Source organism: Pteronotus mesoamericanus, unplaced genomic scaffold (assembly GCF_021234165.1).
Source record: "Pteronotus mesoamericanus isolate MK-2021 breed Mesoamerican mustached bat unplaced genomic scaffold, CSHL_Meso_final scaffold_21, whole genome shotgun sequence".
Taxonomy (NCBI): Eukaryota; Metazoa; Chordata; class Mammalia; order Chiroptera; family Mormoopidae; genus Pteronotus; species Pteronotus mesoamericanus.
In genome coordinates this window covers 5821937-5844737 of record NW_026555310.1, presented here as the reverse complement: position 1 = coordinate 5844737, position 22801 = coordinate 5821937, and the positions used below count along the sequence as shown (strand labels likewise).

Here is a 22801-nt window from a genome sequence, read left to right as displayed (position 1 = left end):
GATGGTGTAAGTTAGCCATTTTCAACCAGTATGCCCCAAGAATTTCCAAAATATGCAGTACTTATTTATTCTGGGGCACTGATTTTTTCCCTTAGATTGTCAAAAAAATGACAACTGCCAGCACAATAGCTGAGCAGTGACTCAAAATTATATCTTTTTGCTTTGGGGTTTTTCTTTTTTTGGTTAGACCTGCCAAAAATATATTTCTTGGTGTGCCGCAGAGTTTTAGTCATCAGTTTATGTCATGAGATGAAAAAGGTTGAAAACCATTGGTTTAACTGTATATAAACTTATCTGTTCCTCAGTTTGGTTCTTATATTTTTTGGCCTCCTTTACATAATGCATCATAATAGACAACTTCTGGCATTGGTAACTTAACCCTAACTGAATTTCTAATTTAATTCTACCATTATATTCATCAAAATGATCTTGACAATCTATGTCTATCTCTGTGATCTAGCATCAGACCCAATTTCTCTGGGAGTTTTATTTTTGTTTTTATATATATACATTCCCAGCCTTAGAGAATTTTTAAATGATAATCAGGCACTGCAAGATAGACCTGGGAATGGGAATAGGAGTAGGGGGCACAGAGGAGAGTTAAAAGGAAGATATTTGGAACTCGCAGGCTGTAATAAGGGGGTCCCACCCTTTTCCATTTACTTCAAACAGGTCTTTATCTTATCCTGCAAACCAAAACCAAAGTTAGTTACTGAAAATGTATTTACTTCTTGGGATGGAAGTATATCTTGCCCCATTTTCCCTTTCCCATCAGAAACAGCCCCTTAAGGATCCCCCAAATACAAACCATACATTCAATTGTTTTATATTCTCATAACATTTTAACATTTAATAGAAACTATATACAATAACTTTTTGTTATTTTACATAAAATAGTCACTACAGAAATTTACATAGGTTAGAAGGAAGATGGACAGTTAAGGAGGGCCTACTCCTGTGAGCTATTTTCTGGGGGGGGTGGGGGGGGTGTCAGATTACCCAATTAGGTGAGGTGAGAAAAGGCTAAAACATAGGCTGATAGCAATAACCAGATACTGGGTCCATCAATATTCCAAGAATACATAGCTCCCACCTAAACACCTATCTAGATTTATTCCAAGACTTGGGAAATCCTCTTACAAAGATGGCTCTCCCTGTAGCCAGAGTCCCGAATATTTACTCAATCTCAGCAGCTTTGACAGGATTCACCTGTCTCTCTCTTCCTTGCCCAGAGTGGGAAGACACCCACAACTTTTAGACTCTGTTGGTCTCTTCCCCCAAATTTGGTGTTATGTTTTACTACAGCACTCAATAACCCAGAAGAAAAACAAACTAGTCTGGGTTGTCCTTTAGAGAGAGATGGTCAGAAATACTTATTTAAAGAATGAGAATTTTAAATCCTCCAAAGTCAAATGGTTCCCAAAACAAACTATCAACTGATAGAAGTGTGTTCTGGCTTCCCATTTGCAGTAGCCACTCCACTTTGAAGCAATGGTGCAGAGGCTTTCTCAGAATTTCGAGGTCCCTGTAATCTGCACCCATCTCCAGCCATCTGCATCTGACCCTGTTAAAAGAAAGTCACTTTGGTTACAAATTCATTTGTTGTGGTCTGAAGCATGAATCTGATTTATCGATGCCCGTGTATATCACAGCAACAAGAACAAGTTCAGTAGAAATAAAATAACTCTGGCAGTTGTTCTTCCCTATACTTAACTGTCCCTGACTCCTGAAGTCAGAAGTCATTACTTGAAGCATTCCTGAAGCTCTCCCAATGGGAGGGAGAGCTGTGGGTTGTTTCTTCCCAATGAAAACAGCCATTCTGTGCTGAGTTTCCAGAACAACCAAGAGATCACTGGAAGATAGTCTTTTGGGCCTCTGCTTGAAACCAACAGCCATAGTATAACTGCTGGTCTTCAGTCAGGGCCATTCAAATCCCGCCTAAGGCTCAGGGAAACCAAATCACATTACTTATCCTTACCCTACGATTCAAATAATTCCAGTGCTGAATTCTCCCTCTTCTAGAGAACAATTTACCTAGATTCCTTATCTAGTTAACTAAATAAATTTGTGTCCCACTCTTTGAGGTATGAGAACCAAGGGTTCTCTCTGGTGACCTGCCATCTGGGCCACCTTTACAGTGTGTGACAACCCCACTCACTCCCTTTGAGTACACGCTAGCACAGCCAACAGGGAACCTTCTGCCTGGCTGCATGACTACATAAGGAAGCCTGGCTGGGGTTGTTCTTCACTTGCCAAAATATCCACTGGGACTTCAGCAGTATCTTTAACTGAATGATCTTCAAGCGTTAGTGAAGGATCAAAAAGCAAGGGTGAAGGAGGACACTGCATACTGTCACCCACAACATCCAAGTCCTAGGAAAAGAAAGAGAAAAGCTTATCAGTAATACCAAAGGAACCAATAAGCTAAAGTTGGCATGTGTTTCAGCACACAACAAAGCAATTTTCCCATACTTCCCTTACCCCTTGTCTATCCTGAATCAAAAAAAGACTTTCCTATAATGTCTAAAAAATAGGGTAAGATCCAGAACACTAAGAATTTTTTCTTGCTGCCACGTATAAAGCAAACCACTACAGTAGCTTTAAAAAGCATATTTTTTCAATCAGCAAAATTGCAAATTAAACTGAAATATTATTGCCTTAAAATACTGGACAACACAAAGATTGCTTGATTAATGCCCTAACAGCCACAAAGCAAGCTAGCGAGCAAAAGAGGGAAAGGGAGAGAAGAGAGAAATGAGGAAGGACAAAACACTCAACTCCTCTTAATGGCTACAAACACTGTTTTGGTTAAGTCCCTATTCCCACAGAGCAAGTTCCTGATTCTTAAACTCAACATAGGCCAACTGCTCTGTTTAAAAAAAAAAGAAATGATACTCTAATACAGGTTATGTTTCTCCTAATTGAATTGGTCATTCCCACTGGGGTCCTGAATGGCCAACAGACTATAGGAAGACATTGCTCTTGGCTCCTGTTTGAAACCAATAGCTACAATAAACCACTGGTCTTGATTCAGGGCCTAAAGCATAGCAAAGGCTCGGGCGATGTGCAAAAGAGACTTTTCATGTCACCACTTTCTAAGAGGCTACTCTTAAACTCTCCTGCCTAAGAGTGAAAATTACCCAAGAGTTTGTAATCCCCTATGTACAATCCACCTTACAGATGCTCTGTTTCCAGTAATCTAGTTGCATAAGAAGTTCCCTTAGCTCACTTAGTTTATGCTCTTAAATAAGTCTTAAGAGTTTGAAATCCTTTCCTTTCTTTTGGTGTGTGAATCACCAGAAACAGGAATCACATCTTCAAAATAATTAAGGTTAAAAAAATAAATAAAAAGAATGTAAGTAAAGAATATTGGGCTTAAAGCTGCTCAATTTAAGCAGAAACATAGGGAAAGGGATACAGTCAGCAGCACAACTAACATTCATCTCAGGTGAGTAATGTGCAGAAACTTTTGTAATATCCACAGAAACCAGTGTACTCAAATGGTTAAGACGGTGAACTATTTTCTTCAATTCTTTTTCTACGCACAATTATGATGTAAAATAACTTGGAATTTAAAAGAACACATTTACGTGGTGAGGCAAAAAGGGGTTTTGAAATCGCCAGATGATAATCGTATGGAAATGTTTTCAAAGAAAAACATATTGAAAAGGCTTTTCTCACATATTCAGTGTTGTTTACTACAAGAATTAAAATTGGGGAAAGGATCCTAAAATAAGAGAGGAAAAAACAACCAGCAGAGATGCTTACCATAGAGACACAAGCATTGAAACATTTTAAGAAAATGAGTTTTTGTTCTGCTTTCAAAACCACACACACAAATAAAGCAAGCTCAAAGTAATAGGATTAAGTTAGTAGGTTGTTACTTGCCAAACATCCTTGGATCAAAGCACAGAAAACAGACAAGTGTAATATTCAGAATAAAAGGCTGAATTTTTAACCATAGTAGTAGCTTATAACTGGTCTTCCCATGAAAGTTATTAACAAGTTATAGAAATGATATCTAAGAACACACATAATAAAACTGCTTTGTGAAATTCATATAATTAAGAAATTGTTTTTTCCTGGCAAAATTTTACACTAATATATCAAGAATTTGTGGGGAGACAAAAATTGTTTTCTAAAACTGACTTTTGTTTCAACATTTTCTGGAGAATTTTTACCTCCAACGATTAAGAATAAAACTACTTTTTAATAACCAATATGGTTCATCAAAAGCACATTAACATGAACGCAACAGATTACCAATTACAAGTAGCTGATTGTATCATTTTTACCCCTAACAAAGATTCATCTTAAAAACCCACTGGATTGTCAAATTTAAGGTTTTTTCCTCATGCATTGTTAGAAATCCATGCCCAAAATAAAGATGAAAAAATCTGACATTTATTTTTAAATATTTTTTAAAATTAGGAGTCCTAAAATGTTAGCTCTTGCCTACAGTCACAACTTACAATCTCTAATATTTTATGTAAATATTCTTCAAAGAGCAAATAATACAATCTTCAAACATATTGGAAGAGTCACATATTCTTAACTCTAGATTATCAAAGGTTTGAGGAAGAAAACAGCATTTAAAACATGGGAAAAACAGGTGAAAGGGGAAAAGAAGTGATCAAAACAGAAACGGCTCTGGAAATTATCAGATGACATAAACAATAACAACCTAGATATCTATATAAAACACATGCTGGTTTTTACATGTGTACATTAATATCTGAAGAGAATTTGGTGATGTAGTGGTTATTAAGTTATTTTTTAGACCCTAAAAAGCTTCTTGTGTTACTAAGTTTTAAAAATAAAGGCATTCCTCTGGGTTTTCTTCACATGCAAAATGAAGTAAGTAGACAAAAAAGCTGTCCTTCTCAATCTAGGGTTATATATTCATTTACTCTCTTCAACATAATCTCAGTAGAAAAGTTTGGGAAACACTAGAGTATATAACCTCTAAGGTCTTTTTCTCATTCTCACATTCTATGAATCTGCTGGAAAGAAACTTTTTGTTAAATAAAGTTTTTAAAAAGTGACTATAATCAGGATTGTAACAAAAATTTTATTATGAATAAAAAACCTAAGTTTATTATACTTGTACACTGTATGTAACACCCAAAAGGGAGGAGAAACTACGAAAAAAAAATTACAATCAGTTTATTCTTAATGCCATTTTTTTTCAGATATTACCCTCACCTAGTGTATCTTTTTTAGAATATCTTTAGGCCACCCAAACTTTGCTTCTACCCTGGGCAAACAATCTTGCAACCTATATTAAATTTTCCATTTAGATTTGTCCCCTTAAACATGTCATGGTTATATGTAAGATATCATTATCATGAAATGTAAAAGACTTATCTCCAGAATAATGAAGATCTTTATCCAGAAGATTAAGCTAAGTGCCAAGACAGAGATGGAATGTCAATTGATCCCTAATCAAATAGCAGGGTAGTGCTAATTAGGGAAACAAAATCTGTGCTGGATTTATGGACTGGCACCAATGGAAGAACAAACTGAGAAAGTGTACACACTTAGAAGGCTATAAAAGTAAATACTCAGGGAGATCAATGTTGTTCTAGTCCATTCACAACGGAATATGTAATATATCAAAATTTTAAAAAAATAACCAGAAGTTTAGGGTAATTTATTGGGACACACATTAATTTGAAAATGATTAATCTTAAAACCACTTACTATAGAGCCAAAGCACAAGTTTACCGTGCCAAGAGTAGACATCAGAACTTGTTGGTTATTATTAAGATTCTAGTGAACCACTCACCTTGTTGATGGGTACCAAATTTCCTGGCTACACCAAATCCAACCATAATCTTGACTTTCCAACTTCCCTTAGTTTATAGTTTCCCTTATCATTCTCTCAGAAAAACTTCTGCAAATTTAAGCAGTCTCTAAGTGAATATGCTAACATACAGATACAACCATGCATATATTTCAAAAACTTTATGAACTCTCCCGACCACAAAAGACTAACCTATTCTCACCATTAATAAATAAGGCCTTGCCTCAAGGGCCAACCAGAGCAGAGCTTCTCTAACTTACATCACTGAACTCCAGAGGTAAACTCTCAGTGGGCTGAAGCTCAGCAGCACTCAAGTACAGATCCATGGGGCCGGCTTCCAGATCGTCTGGCACAGACAGTACCTGCTCGGGCTTATACATCTGAGGAGGCAACTGGAAATGCAGTGGGCAGCAGGGATCCTCAGAGAGGCTTACAGGAACTGGTTTGTTGCAGGGTACCTCTTCAGACCCCTGGCAGCATTTGAAGAGAACCTGATTCATGTCCTGACAAATATCTGTTGAAAAATGGTCAAGGGAAATAAAATGGATCTATGGGAGGTACAAAATTGAGGTGTCTGCCATGTAAAACTGAAGGTCTGGACTACATAAGATAACTGGTTACATTTGATACAGAACCAAATGCAGTTAGCAATTTTTCTAATTCTAGCTCTACCAGTAACTTAAAACTAGTCCCAAACCTCCATTTCAAAATCCTAGTCATCTGGAGATATTAATCTTTTTCCTCCTTCTAAGGTCAAACACAAAACATTTGAAAATACAGTGCTAAGCAAATAGCAATAGCAATCCTAGGAATCTACACTTACTCAGAAGAAACAAGGCAAGACAAATGCAAATAGTTTACAGAGTCCTCTACCAACTCCTTCCAAAAGTCAAGAGAGACAAAGTTGTCTCTTCCACTAAGCAAACTGGCAAAAAGTTTGCAAAATATTTTTGAATCTTGTTTTCAAAAAGTATATTTACATGATAAATTTGTTTAAAGCAGCAGAGGACTGGGGAAAATCAAAGTTCTAGTAATAGTGAGTAACTATCATATCCTCAAAGAAAGTAAAAATATTATTTCCACACTCTTTTGGGGGGAGGGTGGGGAGTTAGTGCAGGGGAGTCTCCTGTTATTATCCCAAATAGAAAGGGAAGGTAATTTTGCTTATGAAAGCCTATGGAAAAAAAGTACTCCACGACGCTCCAGCTCTAACACGACAGCCAATGTTAATGCTAGAAGCAGAAAAAGGCTATTATTTCCAAGTTGACAAAGAAGCTCTGTAGAATGAACCAAAATTGAAAACATGATTAGATAAAATAACAAAATTCCAGTTCAAGTTACTCAAAAAGCACTTTTTACTTAAGTGTTATCACTTCTAAAAATCCCAACTGCATGGTTTTTTTCCTTCCTATTTCAAATTTGGGCTTATTTTTAAGTAAGAAAGCACAATCGTCTATAAACTGTATCCAGGGTTATTGAATGTCGCCTGTAATTGAAAAATAAATTTAGAAAAATAAAATTATAAAGTAATTTTTTAAAACTAAAAAAGAAACTCTAATTAGCATATTTTAATTTTAAAACCAAATAGAAATTCTTGAATAAAGCTATTTCTCTCAATCCATTACTCTAAGACAGGGCTTCACAACCTCGGCACAAATGACATTTGCTGTCCTATGTACTGTACTGTGTTCAGCAGCATTCCTGGCACCTACCCAGCAGATGTCAGTAGCATCCCCATTCAAGTTATGACAAGCAAAAATGTCTCCACATTGCTATATGGGACAAAATGAGCCCCAGCTGACAATCTCTACTTAAAGAATAAAAAATAGTACAAAATAAATATTTGCTGAATGGAAATGATAGAATGAACAAATACGAATCTAATGGGAACACAGTCTCTATGTGCTTTAAAAGCCCAATTTACTAATATTTAAAATATTAACCCATTAAAATTAAATGTTTTAATCAAAACTTTTTTCATGGAATTTAAAGGACTTTCACAAGTCTCTTATTTAATACCAGATACCTTGCAAAACCCTCCTCTCATCCTATCCACCCCCCTTCCTTTCAGATGGGGACAACAGAGAAGAGAAGGGAATGGTTGACCTACAACTAGAGTCTTGTGTCCTTCACTTTCAGTCCAGTGCTGTCTCCATTAGACCACAATAAAGAGTTAACAGGTCACCACTGGCAGCTGCATCTTCCTCTGGGATAAGGACTTAAGGAAGGGTAAGTGACTTAAGCAACTATGAAGTGGAAAAGAAAAGAGCATAAAAGAAAAAATACTTCCCTCCTCTTTTCAAATACATTTAATTTTCAACTTTGCTTTTTAAAATATTAATATTCTAATAAACTATGTGAGTATAGTACTGTAAGAAAAGTCTAAAATACTCCTTAATACCTGTAAATTGGGTTTTTTCTTTTGCCTTATAAAGTAATTCAAACTCACTGAAGAAAAGCTGAGAAGTTCAAAGCAGAGGGGGAAGAGCATTCATAACCCCAGCATCTAAAAATAGTCACATTTCTATTATACGCCCTCCCACTAATTTAGTTCCATGTAGTTAAAACATACTCTATAAAATTCCATATCCTATTTTTGTTATTGTCAAATGTTTCCCCATGTCATTCATAAATTTTGTTAAATGTTTAATAACATTCCATGTTATGCAGTATCATAATTTTCCTCTCTTCCCCATCTCTAAAAATTTTAAGACAGTCTCCAATTAGAGAAACATTATGTAATACTGGTCTGCATTTAATTATCTCTTTCAAATAAATTCCCAGGGATGCTATTATCAAAGAATATGAATATTGTCAAATAGCTTTATAAAAAGCCTGTATTTTATACTCCTACTGGCAGCATTTAGAGGGCCCATTTCACCATACTGCCACCAACGTCTGAAATTCACTTATTAAGTATCATGTAAGTATTAAAACACTTGTTTTATTTCCTATTTATTTAAAATAATGATAACCACTATTCAATTCTCAGCCACTTCTACTGTTAAATCTGCCCAAAGATAGCCTCTGCCCAATTACATTTTGAGTATTTAACTTCAGTTTTTAATTACTTTGCACAAGCTTTTTACTTAAGGACAATAATCCCTTAACCAGACATCTGTTGCAAAAATAAATAAATTGGTAAAATATTTGATAAAAATAGAAAAAAATCAGTTTCTCTTTCAAAAAACCAAGAGAAGGTTCTCTATCTAAAAAAAAAAAAAAAAAAAAAAAATACTTTTTACTTCCCAAATGTTTTATCCCTTGCCAGGTAAATGAAATCCAGCAAGATGTATGCCTTTCATTTAATAAAGATCATATTGAACAAATGATTTTACACTGAAAAATAACTTCCTCAATGCCCATAATAAAGATGTACTTTCACAATACAGTAACAGTTCAAAAATTTCTGTGGCCTGATAGTAAATGCAGTCCCATAGCAGAATCAAAAGATGCTATGATTGTTCAAAGGTAAATTAACTAGGGAGCAATCATCCCATTTTTGTAAACAGAAAGTTTCCAATTTGAATGAAGTCTAAAAATACAAGTTAGGGCCCTGACCATACAAAAAGGTTAATACTTAAAGGAAGCTCATAGTTCAGGGTTGTCCTATTATTATTGGTAGAAAACTCACAGTAATTTTTTTTGTAATAATTGAATTTAACAGTATTATAATTCTATTAAATAGGCTAGATCAGGGATCTCTGTATTTTAGAATCCCAGTATTAACTGCCTACAAATAAATATTAACCCCTATCTATTACCAACTCAGATGTTTCTTTCTAATGAATTGACCATTACATTTCCTAAGTTCTGAAATGGCCAACAGACCATAGAAAGACATTTCTTTAGGCTCCTGCTTGAAACCAGCAGCTTCAGCAAACTGCTGGCCTTGATTCAGGGCCAAAGGACTATAAAGACCTTAAATTAAGCAAACTATCAGTTTCTCACTAGCCTTCAGTCTAGCTAGCAAAGTGAACAAAGTAAAAAGATACGGGTAAGGCAGTGTCTGGTCATTGGAAGAGACTGATTAGAACAACGAACATCATCCACAAAGGCCAAGCACCTCTGACTGGAACGAGTAGTATGGGCCTAAAATGGAAAAAAACAGACAAGTCAAAACAACAAGCAAGCAAACACACACACACACACAAAAAAAGCCCAACCAATCTACAAAAGAACATACAACCAATTATTATGAGAATACTTAGCTACAGAATGTAAGAAAGGAATACCTTTAAAAGGTAGAAAATTCAGCATTTAAATTTATTCACCAATCCGATATAAAAGGAAAAAAAAAGTTACTTACCAACACTATGTAAGAGGAAAAAAAAATTTTTTTAATTTAAAATTTAGAACTGACAAATAAACCCCAGCTGGTGTGGCTCAGCAGACTGAGCGCCAGTCTGCGAACCAAAGGGTCGCAGGTTCAGTTCCCAGTGTAGGACACATGCCTGGATTGTGGGCCAGGTACAATCAATCACACATAGATGTTTCTCTCCCTCTCTTTCTCCCTCCCTTCCCCTCTCTAAAAAATAAAGAAAAATCTTTTTAAAAAATAAATGACAAATGAGTCAACCCTAATTTAAATTTTACTTCTCCATATTATAAAAATGTGATATATCTATTTTATCTTTTAGCAGAACCCTTTCCAAATTTTAATCTTATGTGGAATCTCAAAAAACATAAAAATGGAATTACTCTTATTAAAGCAGAGACCAAGGGCCTGAGAAACAAATTTAACTGTGATCACTAGTTCCTCTTCCTATCAACCTTACTTCACAACATTCATTGGTCCTATTATTCTATCTTTCTGCCTTCTAAAACAAGATTCCCAAAGAACTTGGGTTTAACCTGTGCCTGTTTCTGAATTAATGAATTTCTGAATCAAAGAACTGAGAACTCTATGGCAGCCCCTCAATTTGCAGATGAGAATAGAGGCCCAGAGAAATTACCAGTGCAGGCACAGAACTGGTCAAAAGGGAACTGAGACTAGAACCCCGTCTCGAGACGTCTAGATAGTGCTCTTTTCAATACACCCCACATCCAGCAAGTCAGATATCAGAGCCCAGACTGTACAACAGTGCTTTTATGATTATCCTAACTTTATAAATAAAGCAAGTGTATACACCTTAGAAGCATATACACAAATTACCTGTTGGGCGGCACCATCTGTGGCCAGCATTCTGCGTTCCTTCAGCTGCCTGTGTAGTAAGGCTTCCACTCCATAGCGCTGACGATACCTCCGAAGACATTTTAGACGCTTTAGGTTCTCTCGTTCTTTGGCCAAAAGTCCCTCTGGGCCAGTCAGGAGACTACTACCTGGAAAGACAACAGTCAAGATGTTATCTGCCAAGCAACCACTTAAGGGCTCACCTCCAAATTAACAAGAAGTAAACAGAAAATCTTGGGCCATGAAACAGGCAGTTTCAAAAACAAATTCTCCTCCACTACAGATACCAACACAGATACAAATCTAACCATTACCAACATGTGGGTACACATGTTGAACCTACAACAGGTTGCTGGAACTAGCATAAAACTTACCTAGAGCTTCATGTTCCACTTTGCGATTATGTAAGTAACGTCGCTTCTTTTCTTTGAGCAGATGTTGAAGTCGTTTAAACTGATCAATGTATAAAGATTGTAAACGAATTAGTTTCTCACGCATGATCAGGGCCACTTCTTCAGCTGTATAGACACCAGCATGTCTGGAATAAACAGAAAAATTCAGCAAAGCATAAGAAAACACAATAATAAAACCCAAGCTTCAAAAAAGAAGAGAGTAAATATTAGTCATTTAATAAGCAATCAAGTGCTGAGGCAATCACCTTATTAAGAGCTATCTTTTCACACATTTTACCAAATTGTTATTAAAAAAAAAGACAGGAAATCTCCCAGAATGAACATGAATGTATGATCTCACAATATGAGGAAGGGGATATGTTTCATTATTTTTCCCAGTGATTTGCATTATGTTTAAAAAGAAATAAAGATATAGTACACTCAAATTGTTTTATTCATCTACATCTTATTTCATCTAATACACAAAAGTCACTTATCAGTCAGGACAACCTAAAAGAGTTCAATTTATTGTAGCATGTTACCTTAACATTTTAATTCAAGTACAAAAGATAAAAAAATTACACCATCTAATTTAAAAATACACCACTATTAAAGAAAATAAGAACATTCCTATATTAAACACTGGTCACAGTGGCTAATCACTGTCCTCAGCTCATTTTCTTGATAATATTCTCAAAATACAGTACCCTGGGTTAAAGCTAATTATCAAAATTCTAGACCATCCACATCAACTTTATTAAATTCTGCTAATTATATATAGATCTGTTTAAAAAAGTATTCCAGTGACTAATGAGGTTATAAAGAAACTCAAAACTAAAATATTAACTGCAAATTTAAAAGATTTTTTTGGTTCTATGTCTATGTGCGATTATACAACAGGAAAAGCAAGCTTGCTATTTGCCCTAACTTGGTATTTTCATATAATGACTCAGTGAAAATTATTCCTTTATTTAAAAGACAATACACACAAATTACTTAGACTAATTTTAAATCCAAAAATTATGCTTTCTTTGAAAACTGGCTGTTAAGTCACTGAAACACATAAATAAAATTATAAACTTTAAAACTGAACGCATAAGCTCTGCCACAATTTTTTCTTAAGTATAAATACGAGCCAATAATAGCTGTGCATAAGAGAAGTACTATATAACTACAAAATACTCTGAAGTAAAAATAAGCAAACAAAAACTAAGAGAAACACAAATAAAGCCAGCAAATTACAGAAATGACAAAACCCAAGACTGTCAGAAACTGTGAAGAGGTCTTAAAACTGTCTAAACAAGGAGAGAAAGTTGTCTTCAGGAAAACGAGCTATGCGTGCATTAATGTCTGCAACCTTAAAATACAGAGGCCTTAGTCTAAGTGCCAAGTTTATTAAAATGAATCAATTTCATTTTACCCTATCAAAAGAGAATTTAACCAACAGTTTGAGAACTAGAATTTATAAATGGGAAGACACTACAATTAGAATTTACTACAAATCAAATAGGAGAACAGAGGGGCAAGCACCTTAATATGAATTCCTAGTTCATGTGACAAACGGGTTATTTACTTAAATGTGGATGTTTCAGACACGCACAGCTAGTTGTACAATACTAACTCCTCTTGCTCCAACATGCACAGATATAAGTCAAAGTTTTCTGTTTTTGTTTTTTTCAATCCTCACCCAAGGATATGTTTATTGATTTGAGAGGAAGAAACACATCAACGTGAGGGAGAAACATCAACTGGCTGTTCCTGTACAAGCCCCAACAAGGGATTGAACCCACAACCTAGGAATGTACCCTGACTGGGAGTTGAACCCACAACCTTTTAGTGTACAGGATGTCACTCCAACCAAACCACCCAGCCAGGGCAATATAAGTCAAGGTTTTATGTTAGAACTCATCTTCAAGAAAGAAGCTTCCAGTCAAGATAGAGTTGGTAAATGTGGTACTCAGAACCTCCCACAACCACATCAAAATTACAACTTAACTACAGAACCACCATCATTCAGAATCACCTAAAATCTAGTTAACAGAAGTCTTCCTACTAAGGACATAAAGAAGCCACATAGAGGCCCTGGCCAGGTGGCTCCAGTTGGTTAGAACATCATCCCAATATACCAAGGTTGGGGGTTCAATCCTGGGTCAAGGCACATACAAAAATCAACCAATGAATGCCTAAATAAGTGGAACAAAAAAACGATGTTTCTCTCTAAAATCAATAAAAAATTTTAAAAAATTAAAGAAGAAATCAGAGACTAGTAGGAGTGGAGACGCTGAACACACTGATCCCACACTCACATGCAGTAGTTAAAAATCAGGAGGGCTATCTCTGCTTTGGAGGTCTCCCCTGAGGAGTGAAGGCCCTAGCCTTGCACCAGCTCCCACAGTTCAGTGATCCAGTGCCAGGAAGAAAAGTCCCCAAACCTTCTGGGGTAGCAAAACAGACTTAAAAAGGCTGTAACAAGAAATAAAGAAGGCCCCAGCAATTCCACTTCTGGGTATTTATCTGAAGAAACCCAAAACACTAAATCAGAAAGACATATATATCCATATGTTCACTGCAGCGTTATTTACAATAGCCAAGATATAAAGCAACCAGAGTGTCCACAACAGACGAATGGGTAAGTGGTGCATAACAATTAAATGACTCAGCCATAAAAAAGAAATCTTGCTATTTGCAACATGGATGGACTTAGAGGGTATTGTCTGAGTGATGTCATATAGAGAAAGAAAAATGCCATACGATTTCACTTATATATGGGATCGAAAAAAACAAAATAAGCAAGTGAACAGAATGAACAGAAACAGAATCACAGATGCATGGAACATTTTGACAATTGTCAAATGGGAAAGGGGATGGGTGAAAAAGATGAAGGGATTAAGAAGTACAAATTGGTAGTTACTGAACAGTCATGAGGATGTAGAGTAGAGTATAAGGAATTGTGTCAGTAACAGTGTAATAACTATGTATGGTATGAGATGGGTACTAGATTCATCAGAGTGATCACTTCACAAATTATACATAAATGTATTGGATTTGTATAAATGTATAAAATCAATGTATAAAATCATTGGATTGTACTCCTAAAACTAATATATTATGCATCAACTGTAATTGAAAACTGAAATTTTTTTTTAAAAGGAGTCACCTTGTATTTCATTAGGCATTCTCCCAAATTTATTTTGATAACAATGAAGACTCAATAACCTGAAATGACCTTTACCCAAAACAAGTTCTGCTCACTTGTATAAGTCATATGATAAAACATTTTTTCAAAAAGTGAAAGAAATATTTAACAATTACTCTTAAGCTAAAACTTCACCAATATTGGATGTTGCTGTAAATGAGCTTTTAACGATTACTTTTTACAAGCCATTTAAATAAATGGTTACTTTGAAGGAAATCACATAAAGATATATACCTACAGGGGAAGGGGGCTATGCCAACAGTAACTCCAGCTAGAATATATGTCTAATGACATCATCATAAATACAAAAAGTACCCTTTCTGAAAGAAGCAAGTGAATGTACATGCTGTAAATCATTGATTCAAAAAGTGACCTGTTATAACAAACACTGGCACCAAAGATGAATATTAAGTAAAAGAATTTCATTAAACACTTGTATTAAATATAACAAGGCAGTATATGTAACCATGTAAGTTAAATATGAGCAGATATTTAACTCCGGATACATTCCTAAAGATGCAAACATTTTTTTGAATAATCTAAGAGAATTAAAGAAAGCCTTGTATTTCATTGCCTCATATTTGCATATATTTGAGGTTTTATTCTCCTCTTTGGATGTTCCCTTTAGGAGAAACTGACATCAAGTACCTAGTCCTTTTAATATTTACACATCTAACAATAACTGGTATTTTGGTTTATATAGCAGTCTTATGTAAGGTAAATTAGTATGAACGTGTCCCCGCAAAGACTCATCTTCTCTAGGTTACCGATAAAATGAAGTTTCCAGACTTTCAAAGCTGAGTGTTTTACCACACCAGCAGTCACTCTGTGACCCTACAGGGCACACATGTTTTCAAAGCAGCAAGTGTGTCATTTCTAGAAGCATATGAAAAGAATTTTTTTAAAGATGCTTGGTATAAAGCTACTGCTGCGAGAGAATCTTCTACAAAACAAACATTCCTTCTCAAACTACTTAGCTGGACTTTCCACAAAAGTACTTCCTGAACTGCTGAATATACTGATTACTGAAAAGTAGTAGATGAAATTACTCTGCTCAGAAAGTATAACTCTAAATGACTTTTTATAAACTTCAAAATCCAAGACAATGAAAAAAACTCTAAAAAACTGAAGTTCAATACAGTCTAATCTAGAAATTCATTACCTTTCCCACTATTTACATACTTCTTCCTAAACTGTCAGTGAAGAGTGTTCAGAGACAGAAGTCGGGGGGGGGGAGGAGGGAGTAACTAACTAAACTACACCCAAACCATGAAACAGAGAAATGAGACTTTTGAATAGCAATGTTATGTTTCTGCAGCTTCTAAGATGATCATGGGTTAAGTGAAGAAAGGAACCTTAGTAAGATATAATTTGGCTGATTACTTATTTCCTGGTTTCTAAATCAGTTTCTTTCTTAGGCATGAAAACAAAGGAAACTTTTGGCAATCTTTTTATTTTTCTTTTAAAAAAATAAAATGTAATTTTGCAAAAGTTTAGTTATTAAAATAAAAACCACTTTATTATTCCTGAGGTTTAAGCCAAGAACGCATTCACATCAATTTTCTCTTCTCGCCCAGGCTGGGTGGCTCTGCTGGTTGGAGCATTCACCCAAAGATTTAGGGTTCAATTCCCAGTCAGGACATATACCTAGGTAGAGGGTTTAGCCCCAGAATGTGGTGCATAAGGGAGGCAACTGATTGATGTTTCCCTCTCAAAATAAATAAACATTTAAATTAGAAAAAAATTCCTCTTATCTAACTGATCTAAGCATTTCTTAACCCACCTCCCACTCCTACGTCCAAGAAAATTCCTATTTTCTCCCCATACTTTGAGGTGTAAAATGTGACATCCAAAATTTTCCCAAATTACAAGACTTCTAAAAAAAGAATCAAAATCCTGCCTTGAAGCAAGATGGTGATGATTCATGACGCTTTAATTTACAGAAGCCATTTCTGCTCACAAATAGCTAAGCTATCTTCAACCCCCTTAGGTTATTAATCTTTTAATAGTATGCAATACTACATTCCACATACTAACTACATAAAATACTTAAAAGCCTTATGTGGAATTACAACTTACTTTAAGGGATCTTCTTGATCACTGTCTATGCTATCAGCTTCACTGTCAGGGTCACCTCTCCATGTCTGATCCACAGTAATGGGTTCCTGCTCCCCATCACTCCAGCTGTCTTCATCTGAGGCAAGGAAGGGAGAGCAGCCATTAAGACTTCCCACCTCTGTAACTCCACCACACAAAACTAGATTACTTAACACATCAACCCAAATCTTAAAATTAAGTGAGTTAACTGCCCTCAAAAGGACAGAAGTCCAACTCAAAAGTATTTGTTTCCTGAATTTACCTCACCTACCAAAGATAAATATAAAAACAGCAATGAAGAAAATAGTCATAAACTCAGGAATGTAAACCTAAGCACACACTACTTCAGAATTGGTGAACAACACAGCAATCCTGGAATTTCACCAAAGTGATAATGAATTAATGATACTATATTATCAAGTACCACATATGTTCAAGGCACTGTGCTAAACCAAAGTAAGTTTTTTGTTACCTTTCTTCCTCCTTTTTCATTCTAGGAGAAGATCCTTACCCAGAATTCGGCTGGCTTCACTGCGACTACTTTCTGGAGTCTGAGACCCCAGCTCTGTCTTAGCATATGAGCTCAGCTGGCACAAGAGTGTTTCACCCATAGGCCCCGGATTGTTCTTCTTCATTTGAGCATGAAGTGCCAGGGCATTTCTACGGGCATGTTCAGCACAGAATGACACCCTATGGAGACAAAACATTAACATTTTATACCCTGATTCTTTCTTGAAAAAGTTCGATGATTTTTGTACTCACTGATCTTTAGATCATTTTTAAGAAATTAAAATGACCATTATCTTCATTTATAAATACTTAAAAGTCCAGTGAAGCAGAGTAATTAAACTGGCCCAAGGTCAGCTCATTTTGTTTTACTAAATGGAAATGTAGGTAGCATAATCTAGTGCTCCCTCCATCAAACAGAACATTCCAGCTATAAAATGCTGACAACCTCAAAACAAATCAGAGATCCACTTTCTTCTTTCAAAATTGGTTCTGGAAGAAAACTCTACCTTTTACTTCAATATTAATACATAATAGGTAATAAGATGCTGCACACAATTTTAAAACCAAAAGGGTATATGCAGAATTATCTGGCCAGTTATGTTTTGGCATGGATACCTTTGTATATAATGAAAGCTATGAAGCCTTCCCCAGAAAAATACACGTTTTGTGTATTATTTAACAAGGTTCAGAGATGGCCGAAAGAGCCATGGACGCCAGAGTTAAGAAAAATCTAGAATATCCCTTTATTTTAAAGATAAGGGAAACGATCCAAAGAAATGAGCTGAGTGATCTAACTGGAAGCCGTGTCCTTCCAATTTTCACCGTTTTAATTTTTTTCACTTCCAAGAATATATTCATAATCCCAATTTTACAAGCACGTGAGCTAAAAACTCAGGCCGCTACGCCCAAGCGCACATCATACCCTATTCCGCTCTCACTTTAAAACCAAGTACAAACGACAAAAATATCTACACATATATATACCCATCTTTCTTCTCAGGCTTTGGGGCAGCACAAGGACATCTCTTCCCATTCTTCGTCGAAATATAACTACACTGTTTGAAGGGTGCATTCTTGTCTTCAAGGATATGCTTAATGCAAAATTCCTGGCCCTCCAGACGAGGTTGCGAGCATGGGCGATGAGTGAATGAACAAGACAGGGGCTCCTGAGACCTGGGCACAGGGGTGATCCTCCCCCTATTGGTCGGCAAGACGTGGATCCGAATCCTGTTCATACCAAAACCTGCAGGATGACACAAAAGATAAAAAAGCCCTCACCCATGCCAAAAATTCCTCCTCCGTAATATCCGGGCAGACGGCGGGTAGTTTCTAAAGGACAAACAGAAGTTACTCTCCTTATCCCTCCTTGGCCCAGGCCTCCCCAGACATTAGTGAATTTGCCTCACCTCCATTTCTCCCTCCAGGCCATCCCCTACCCCAAACACCCCCACTCTGAAAGTGCTATCTCAAGGACTCGCACTGAAGCAGCACGAGCAGGAAGCTTCAGCGCCGGCCCCACGCGGCGGCAGCAACGCCGCAGAGCCGCCACCCGCCTCCGCCTCCCGGCACGCCGCCTTTGTCCCGGCTCGCGTCAGAGCTCACTGCTGAGCCCAGCCGTTCCTCAGCTGCCCGTGCACGCGCCATTTTGTACTAAGGCTCCAGGCACCAGAGAATCTGGGTCCCAGGAGCCTACAGGAGAAGAGCGACCCCGACAGTGATCGAGGTAGAGTAACAGCCCGGAGGGGGAAAAAGAGGGGGTAAAGCAGTAGCCTCACTGCAGAGACGATAAGCAACCCCAGCCGCCATCTTACCCGTACCGCCGCGCCGCGCCGCGCGCTCTTCTGGCGCCGTCAGCCGCTTCTAACTCGACCACGCGCCTTTCCGGGCTGCCAACCGCTGATTGGCTAAAGAGCCTACGGCGGTGCTCCACCATTGGCTTAGGCCGCTACCTATCATGCCAGGGGGCGAGGCTCTGAGAAAATGTGCCGCTGGGATAGGCGAAACGACCTATCTATCTGTCAGTAACTCCACCCCGAGCAGAATGAGGCGGTCCGAAAGCAGGCGGCCGGGTACGGCTGCGTTTTCTCCACTGAGCATAGGTGGTTTTCATACTGCTGTTGGACACTCTGCGGCCTTTGCCGCTTTCTCAGCACACCTACACCACAGTTTAAAAAAAAAAAAAAAAAAATTCAGATATTTGATACTGTGTATACAGGAAAAGACCTTAGTTTTCTTTTGTGAAAAATTCATTTACTGAAACATTTTCTGAGTTTTAACTGAGTGTGGAAATTACATAACAAACTTAATTTTCCGAACAATACTAAGAGGTAAAGGCTATTATCTCCATTTTACAGAAAACTGAGAAAAAGAATGGGCTCACATGTAGTAAATGCGGGAGAGAGGGAAATTGGAACCCAGTCTTAATTCTTTATCCCTTTTTGCCTTTCATAGTAAAGAGCACACTGCGCTGAGAATAACGGGATGGAGCTGTGGTTTAGGCCCCGATTCCCTAAAATCTCTACAACTCCATGCTAAATAATGCAGGTATATAGAAATGGCAGACACAATCTCAATTTTATCATCCTTTGAGGATTTTTTTGTTTGTTAAAAGCATCTCTTTTTCATCTCTTGTAGAAATGAACCAACACTTTTTCCCCATAGCCTTTCTGGATCTTTTTTGCACCACAACTTTCCCAAGCACCCTTATCTGTGGTCAATTTCATTTAAGTGTGAGACGTCTCCACTACCAACGAGATGAACAAAGAAAATTCACAATGCTCAAGAACAGCAGTCAGTTTAGCCACAAGAAATGATTACATCATTAGGGGAGTGGTGGGACAGATGAAGCGTTGTTTCCAGAGATTAAAGTAGCCCTGGAAGGCCTTTTCCAAAAATTTATTCATTTAACAAATTACTTACTAAGCACTTAAGTGCTAGACACTCAAGATACAGAGAGAGTAAGAAAGATAACCCTGCTTTTTTGGAGTAAACAGTCTAGAGCAGTTTGGAGTTGACTCAGTACGAATATAAGCAAACACTCCAACCTTCAAAGGGCTACAAAGAGGATATTTGTTATAAATACCCTGACAGGGGTGTCCAATCTGTGGATCGCATGCAGCCCAACACAAAATCGTAAATTTATTTAAAACCTCTTTTTTGCTCATCAGTTTTCATTAGTGTTTGTGTATTTAATGTGTGGCCCAAGACAGCTCTTCTTCCTCCAGTGTGGCCCCGAGACACCAAAAGGTTGGAGACCCCAAAACTAGCCAGAGACAGTCACATTACAGAAAATCTTAGAATCTGCAGTCAAATATGGTAATATCAAAAAGGAGTATTAAAACTACTGAAGGGAACAGTGGAGTCATTAGGAATGAGATATTTTTAGTTTTTTGTTTAGTTAGAGGCTCTACTGAAGGTCTTAGTTTAAAAAAAGGTCCTCCCGCTAAGCCGAAAAAAAAATTGTTTAGAACTTCATTCTAAGCTGGGAAGGGGAAGATATTAAAGGGTCAAGATATTAGCAAATTCTTTGTGCTGTGTAGCAAACTAGATGGCCATTTTTAATCCTCTGAACACTTTGTTAGCTATTAAATAGGTTAAAAGTGGACCTGAGTGAGGGTGTTTGTAAGTAGAGGTTGGGAAAGATGAATTCTGAAGGAAATAAACATTTGGAGTTTTGGGGTCTAATCCTAGAAATTGTGTGTGTGGGGGAGAGAAGGGGGGAGGTACGGGTGGAGGGGGTGGAGAGAGAGGGAGGGAGGGAGGGAGAGAATGAGAATAAATGGAATGCCAAATTCTTGGCTCTTTCTGTAGTCATCCTCATCTCAGTATCACAACTCCATTCTTCCAGCTGGTCAGGCCAACACTGGGAGTCATCCTTGACTTCTTTTTCTCCTAACCTTGTAACAGATGTTACTGTTCCAACCTCAAGATACATGTATGTAACATCCCTTCCGCACTCCCAACCTGATCCAAGCCACTCTTATCTCACCTTAATTATTGTGAGCCTCTTTAACCTTAACTCCTACAATCCGTTTTCAACACAGAAGCCCAAATGAACATTTTAAAAACCTAAGCTAGAGCGTGTCACTTCTCTGCACAAAACTTTAAAATGGTGCCCTATTTCACTGTCTTTATAATGGCTTACAAGGCCCTACAGTATCTAGCGTTATTCCTCCTGTAACCACATATACTACTCTTCTCCCCTCCTCACTCATTCCCATACTAGCTACACTGGCCTTCTTGCTATAGTTAACCTCAGAACCTTTGCATTTGTTTCCTGGAATGATCTTACCCAAACTATTCCCATGGCTTGCTTTCTCCTCTTTCAGGCCTTTACTGATTTCATGAGGCCTTCCTCCCTAGCCATCCTATTTCCAATTTCAACAACTCGACTTAGGCGCACACACACATATACCCATCCTACCTTCCATGCTTTACATTCTCCAAAGTACTTATTAACTAACACAGTTTTACTTGTCTCCTTATAACTAGAATGTAGGTTCCACAAGGACAGGATGCTTGTTTTGTTTACTGCCGTATTCCCATCAGTAATCAATGTATAGTACTTGGTAGTTACTATTTCCTAGTGAAGGAATAAAATGAAGGGCAAGAAAGTGCCTGAAACTGCTTTTCAGAAACGATTTATCTGAAAATCTTTTTCAGATTTTCAGGTCAATTGACTTCTTTGCATTCAACATCATTTCACTGCAATGTTGAGGGGGAAAAAGATGATTTTCCCACACGGACCACTGTGTGTGGAGCTTGCACATTCTCCCAAAGTCTGCGTTTTCTCCAGGTTCTCAGTTTCTCCAGATGTCCCAAAGGTGTTGTTAGTCTTGTCTAAGTTGTTCCAGCCTGGCCCTGGCTGGGTAACACAGTTGGTTAGAGCATCATCCCAATATACCAAGGTTGTGGGTTTGATCCCCATCAGAGCACATAAAAGAATCAACCAATGAATGCATAAATAAGTGAAACAACAAATCGATGGCTCTCTCTCTAAAAATCAATTAAAAATTTTTTTAACTTTCAAATTTAAAAACAATTTGATTTTTAGAGGTGAAGGGAGAGAGGGAGAGGCAACATGTGGTTGCCTCTTTCACGCTCCCCCCACCAGGGACCTGGGTCTGCAACCCAGGCATGTGCCATACACTGCAAATTAAACCGGAGACCCTTTGATTCCCAGGCCAGCACTCAATCCACCGAGTCATACCAGCTGGGACTAAATAAAAAAATTTTTAAAATTGTCCCAGCCTGAGTGTGGATATGTGATGCGCCCCACAGTGAATGGGCATCCTGTCCATGGTGGTTTGGAAAATCATTATCTTCCTTATTTTTATTCTTTCTTAAATGAATGTATAGCTCATATGTATTTCAATGTTTGAGTTTTTTTGGTTTTTATTTACAAGTTTGGTGATTTACCAGATATAGGAACATAATTTTTTTAAGGTATGCTTTTTTTTCTTTTTAACCCTCACCCGATTATATGTTTTAATTGATTTTAGAGAAAGGGGGAGAGAGAAAAAGAAATACATCAATGTGAGAAACATCAGTTGGTTGTCTCCAGTATACACCCCAACCAGGGATTGAACCCACAACCTAGGTATATGCCCTGGTGGGGAATCAAACCG

General features: G+C 37.3%; 1 protein-coding gene and 3 non-coding genes across 4 annotated transcripts; all 4 read right to left on the bottom strand.

Moving 5' to 3' along the window:
* Positions 1-819: 819 nt before the first annotated feature.
* On the bottom strand, positions 820-19047 carry KANSL2 (KAT8 regulatory NSL complex subunit 2). Its single transcript, XM_054591173.1, has 10 exons — positions 18986-19047; positions 18159-18417; positions 17176-17354; positions 16647-16761; positions 11354-11517; positions 10962-11128; positions 9802-9898; positions 6067-6320; positions 2254-2373; positions 820-1564 (listed from the first exon to the last, which is right to left on the bottom strand). Exons 2-10 carry the CDS (start codon positions 18407-18409, stop codon positions 1433-1435), a joined length of 1479 nt encoding a protein of 492 aa, XP_054447148.1. The 5' UTR covers positions 18410-18417; positions 18986-19047; the 3' UTR covers positions 820-1432.
* LOC129085179 (small nucleolar RNA SNORA2/SNORA34 family) lies at positions 1790-1927 on the bottom strand. Its single transcript, XR_008530678.1, has one exon. It is a non-coding gene; the product is annotated as a small nucleolar RNA SNORA2/SNORA34 family (small nucleolar RNA).
* LOC129085178 (small nucleolar RNA SNORA2/SNORA34 family) lies at positions 2907-3040 on the bottom strand. The gene has a single exon (XR_008530677.1). It is a non-coding gene; the product is annotated as a small nucleolar RNA SNORA2/SNORA34 family (small nucleolar RNA).
* On the bottom strand, positions 9577-9713 carry LOC129085176 (small nucleolar RNA SNORA2/SNORA34 family). The gene has a single exon (XR_008530675.1). It is a non-coding gene; the product is annotated as a small nucleolar RNA SNORA2/SNORA34 family (small nucleolar RNA).
* Positions 19048-22801: the final 3754 nt, after the last annotated feature.

Coding starts and splice junctions, on each gene's coding strand:
- KANSL2 (XM_054591173.1), bottom strand. CDS start 18,409: ATGAACAGGATTCGGATCCACGTCTTGCCGACCAATAGGGGGAGGATC. Junction 17,355..18,158: donor AAGCCTGAGAAGAAAGATGG/GTATATATATGT, acceptor TTGTCTCCATAG/GGTGTCATTCTGTGCTGAAC. Junction 16,762..17,175: donor TGAAGCCAGCCGAATTCTGG/GTAAGGATCTTC, acceptor TCCTTGCCTCAG/ATGAAGACAGCTGGAGTGAT.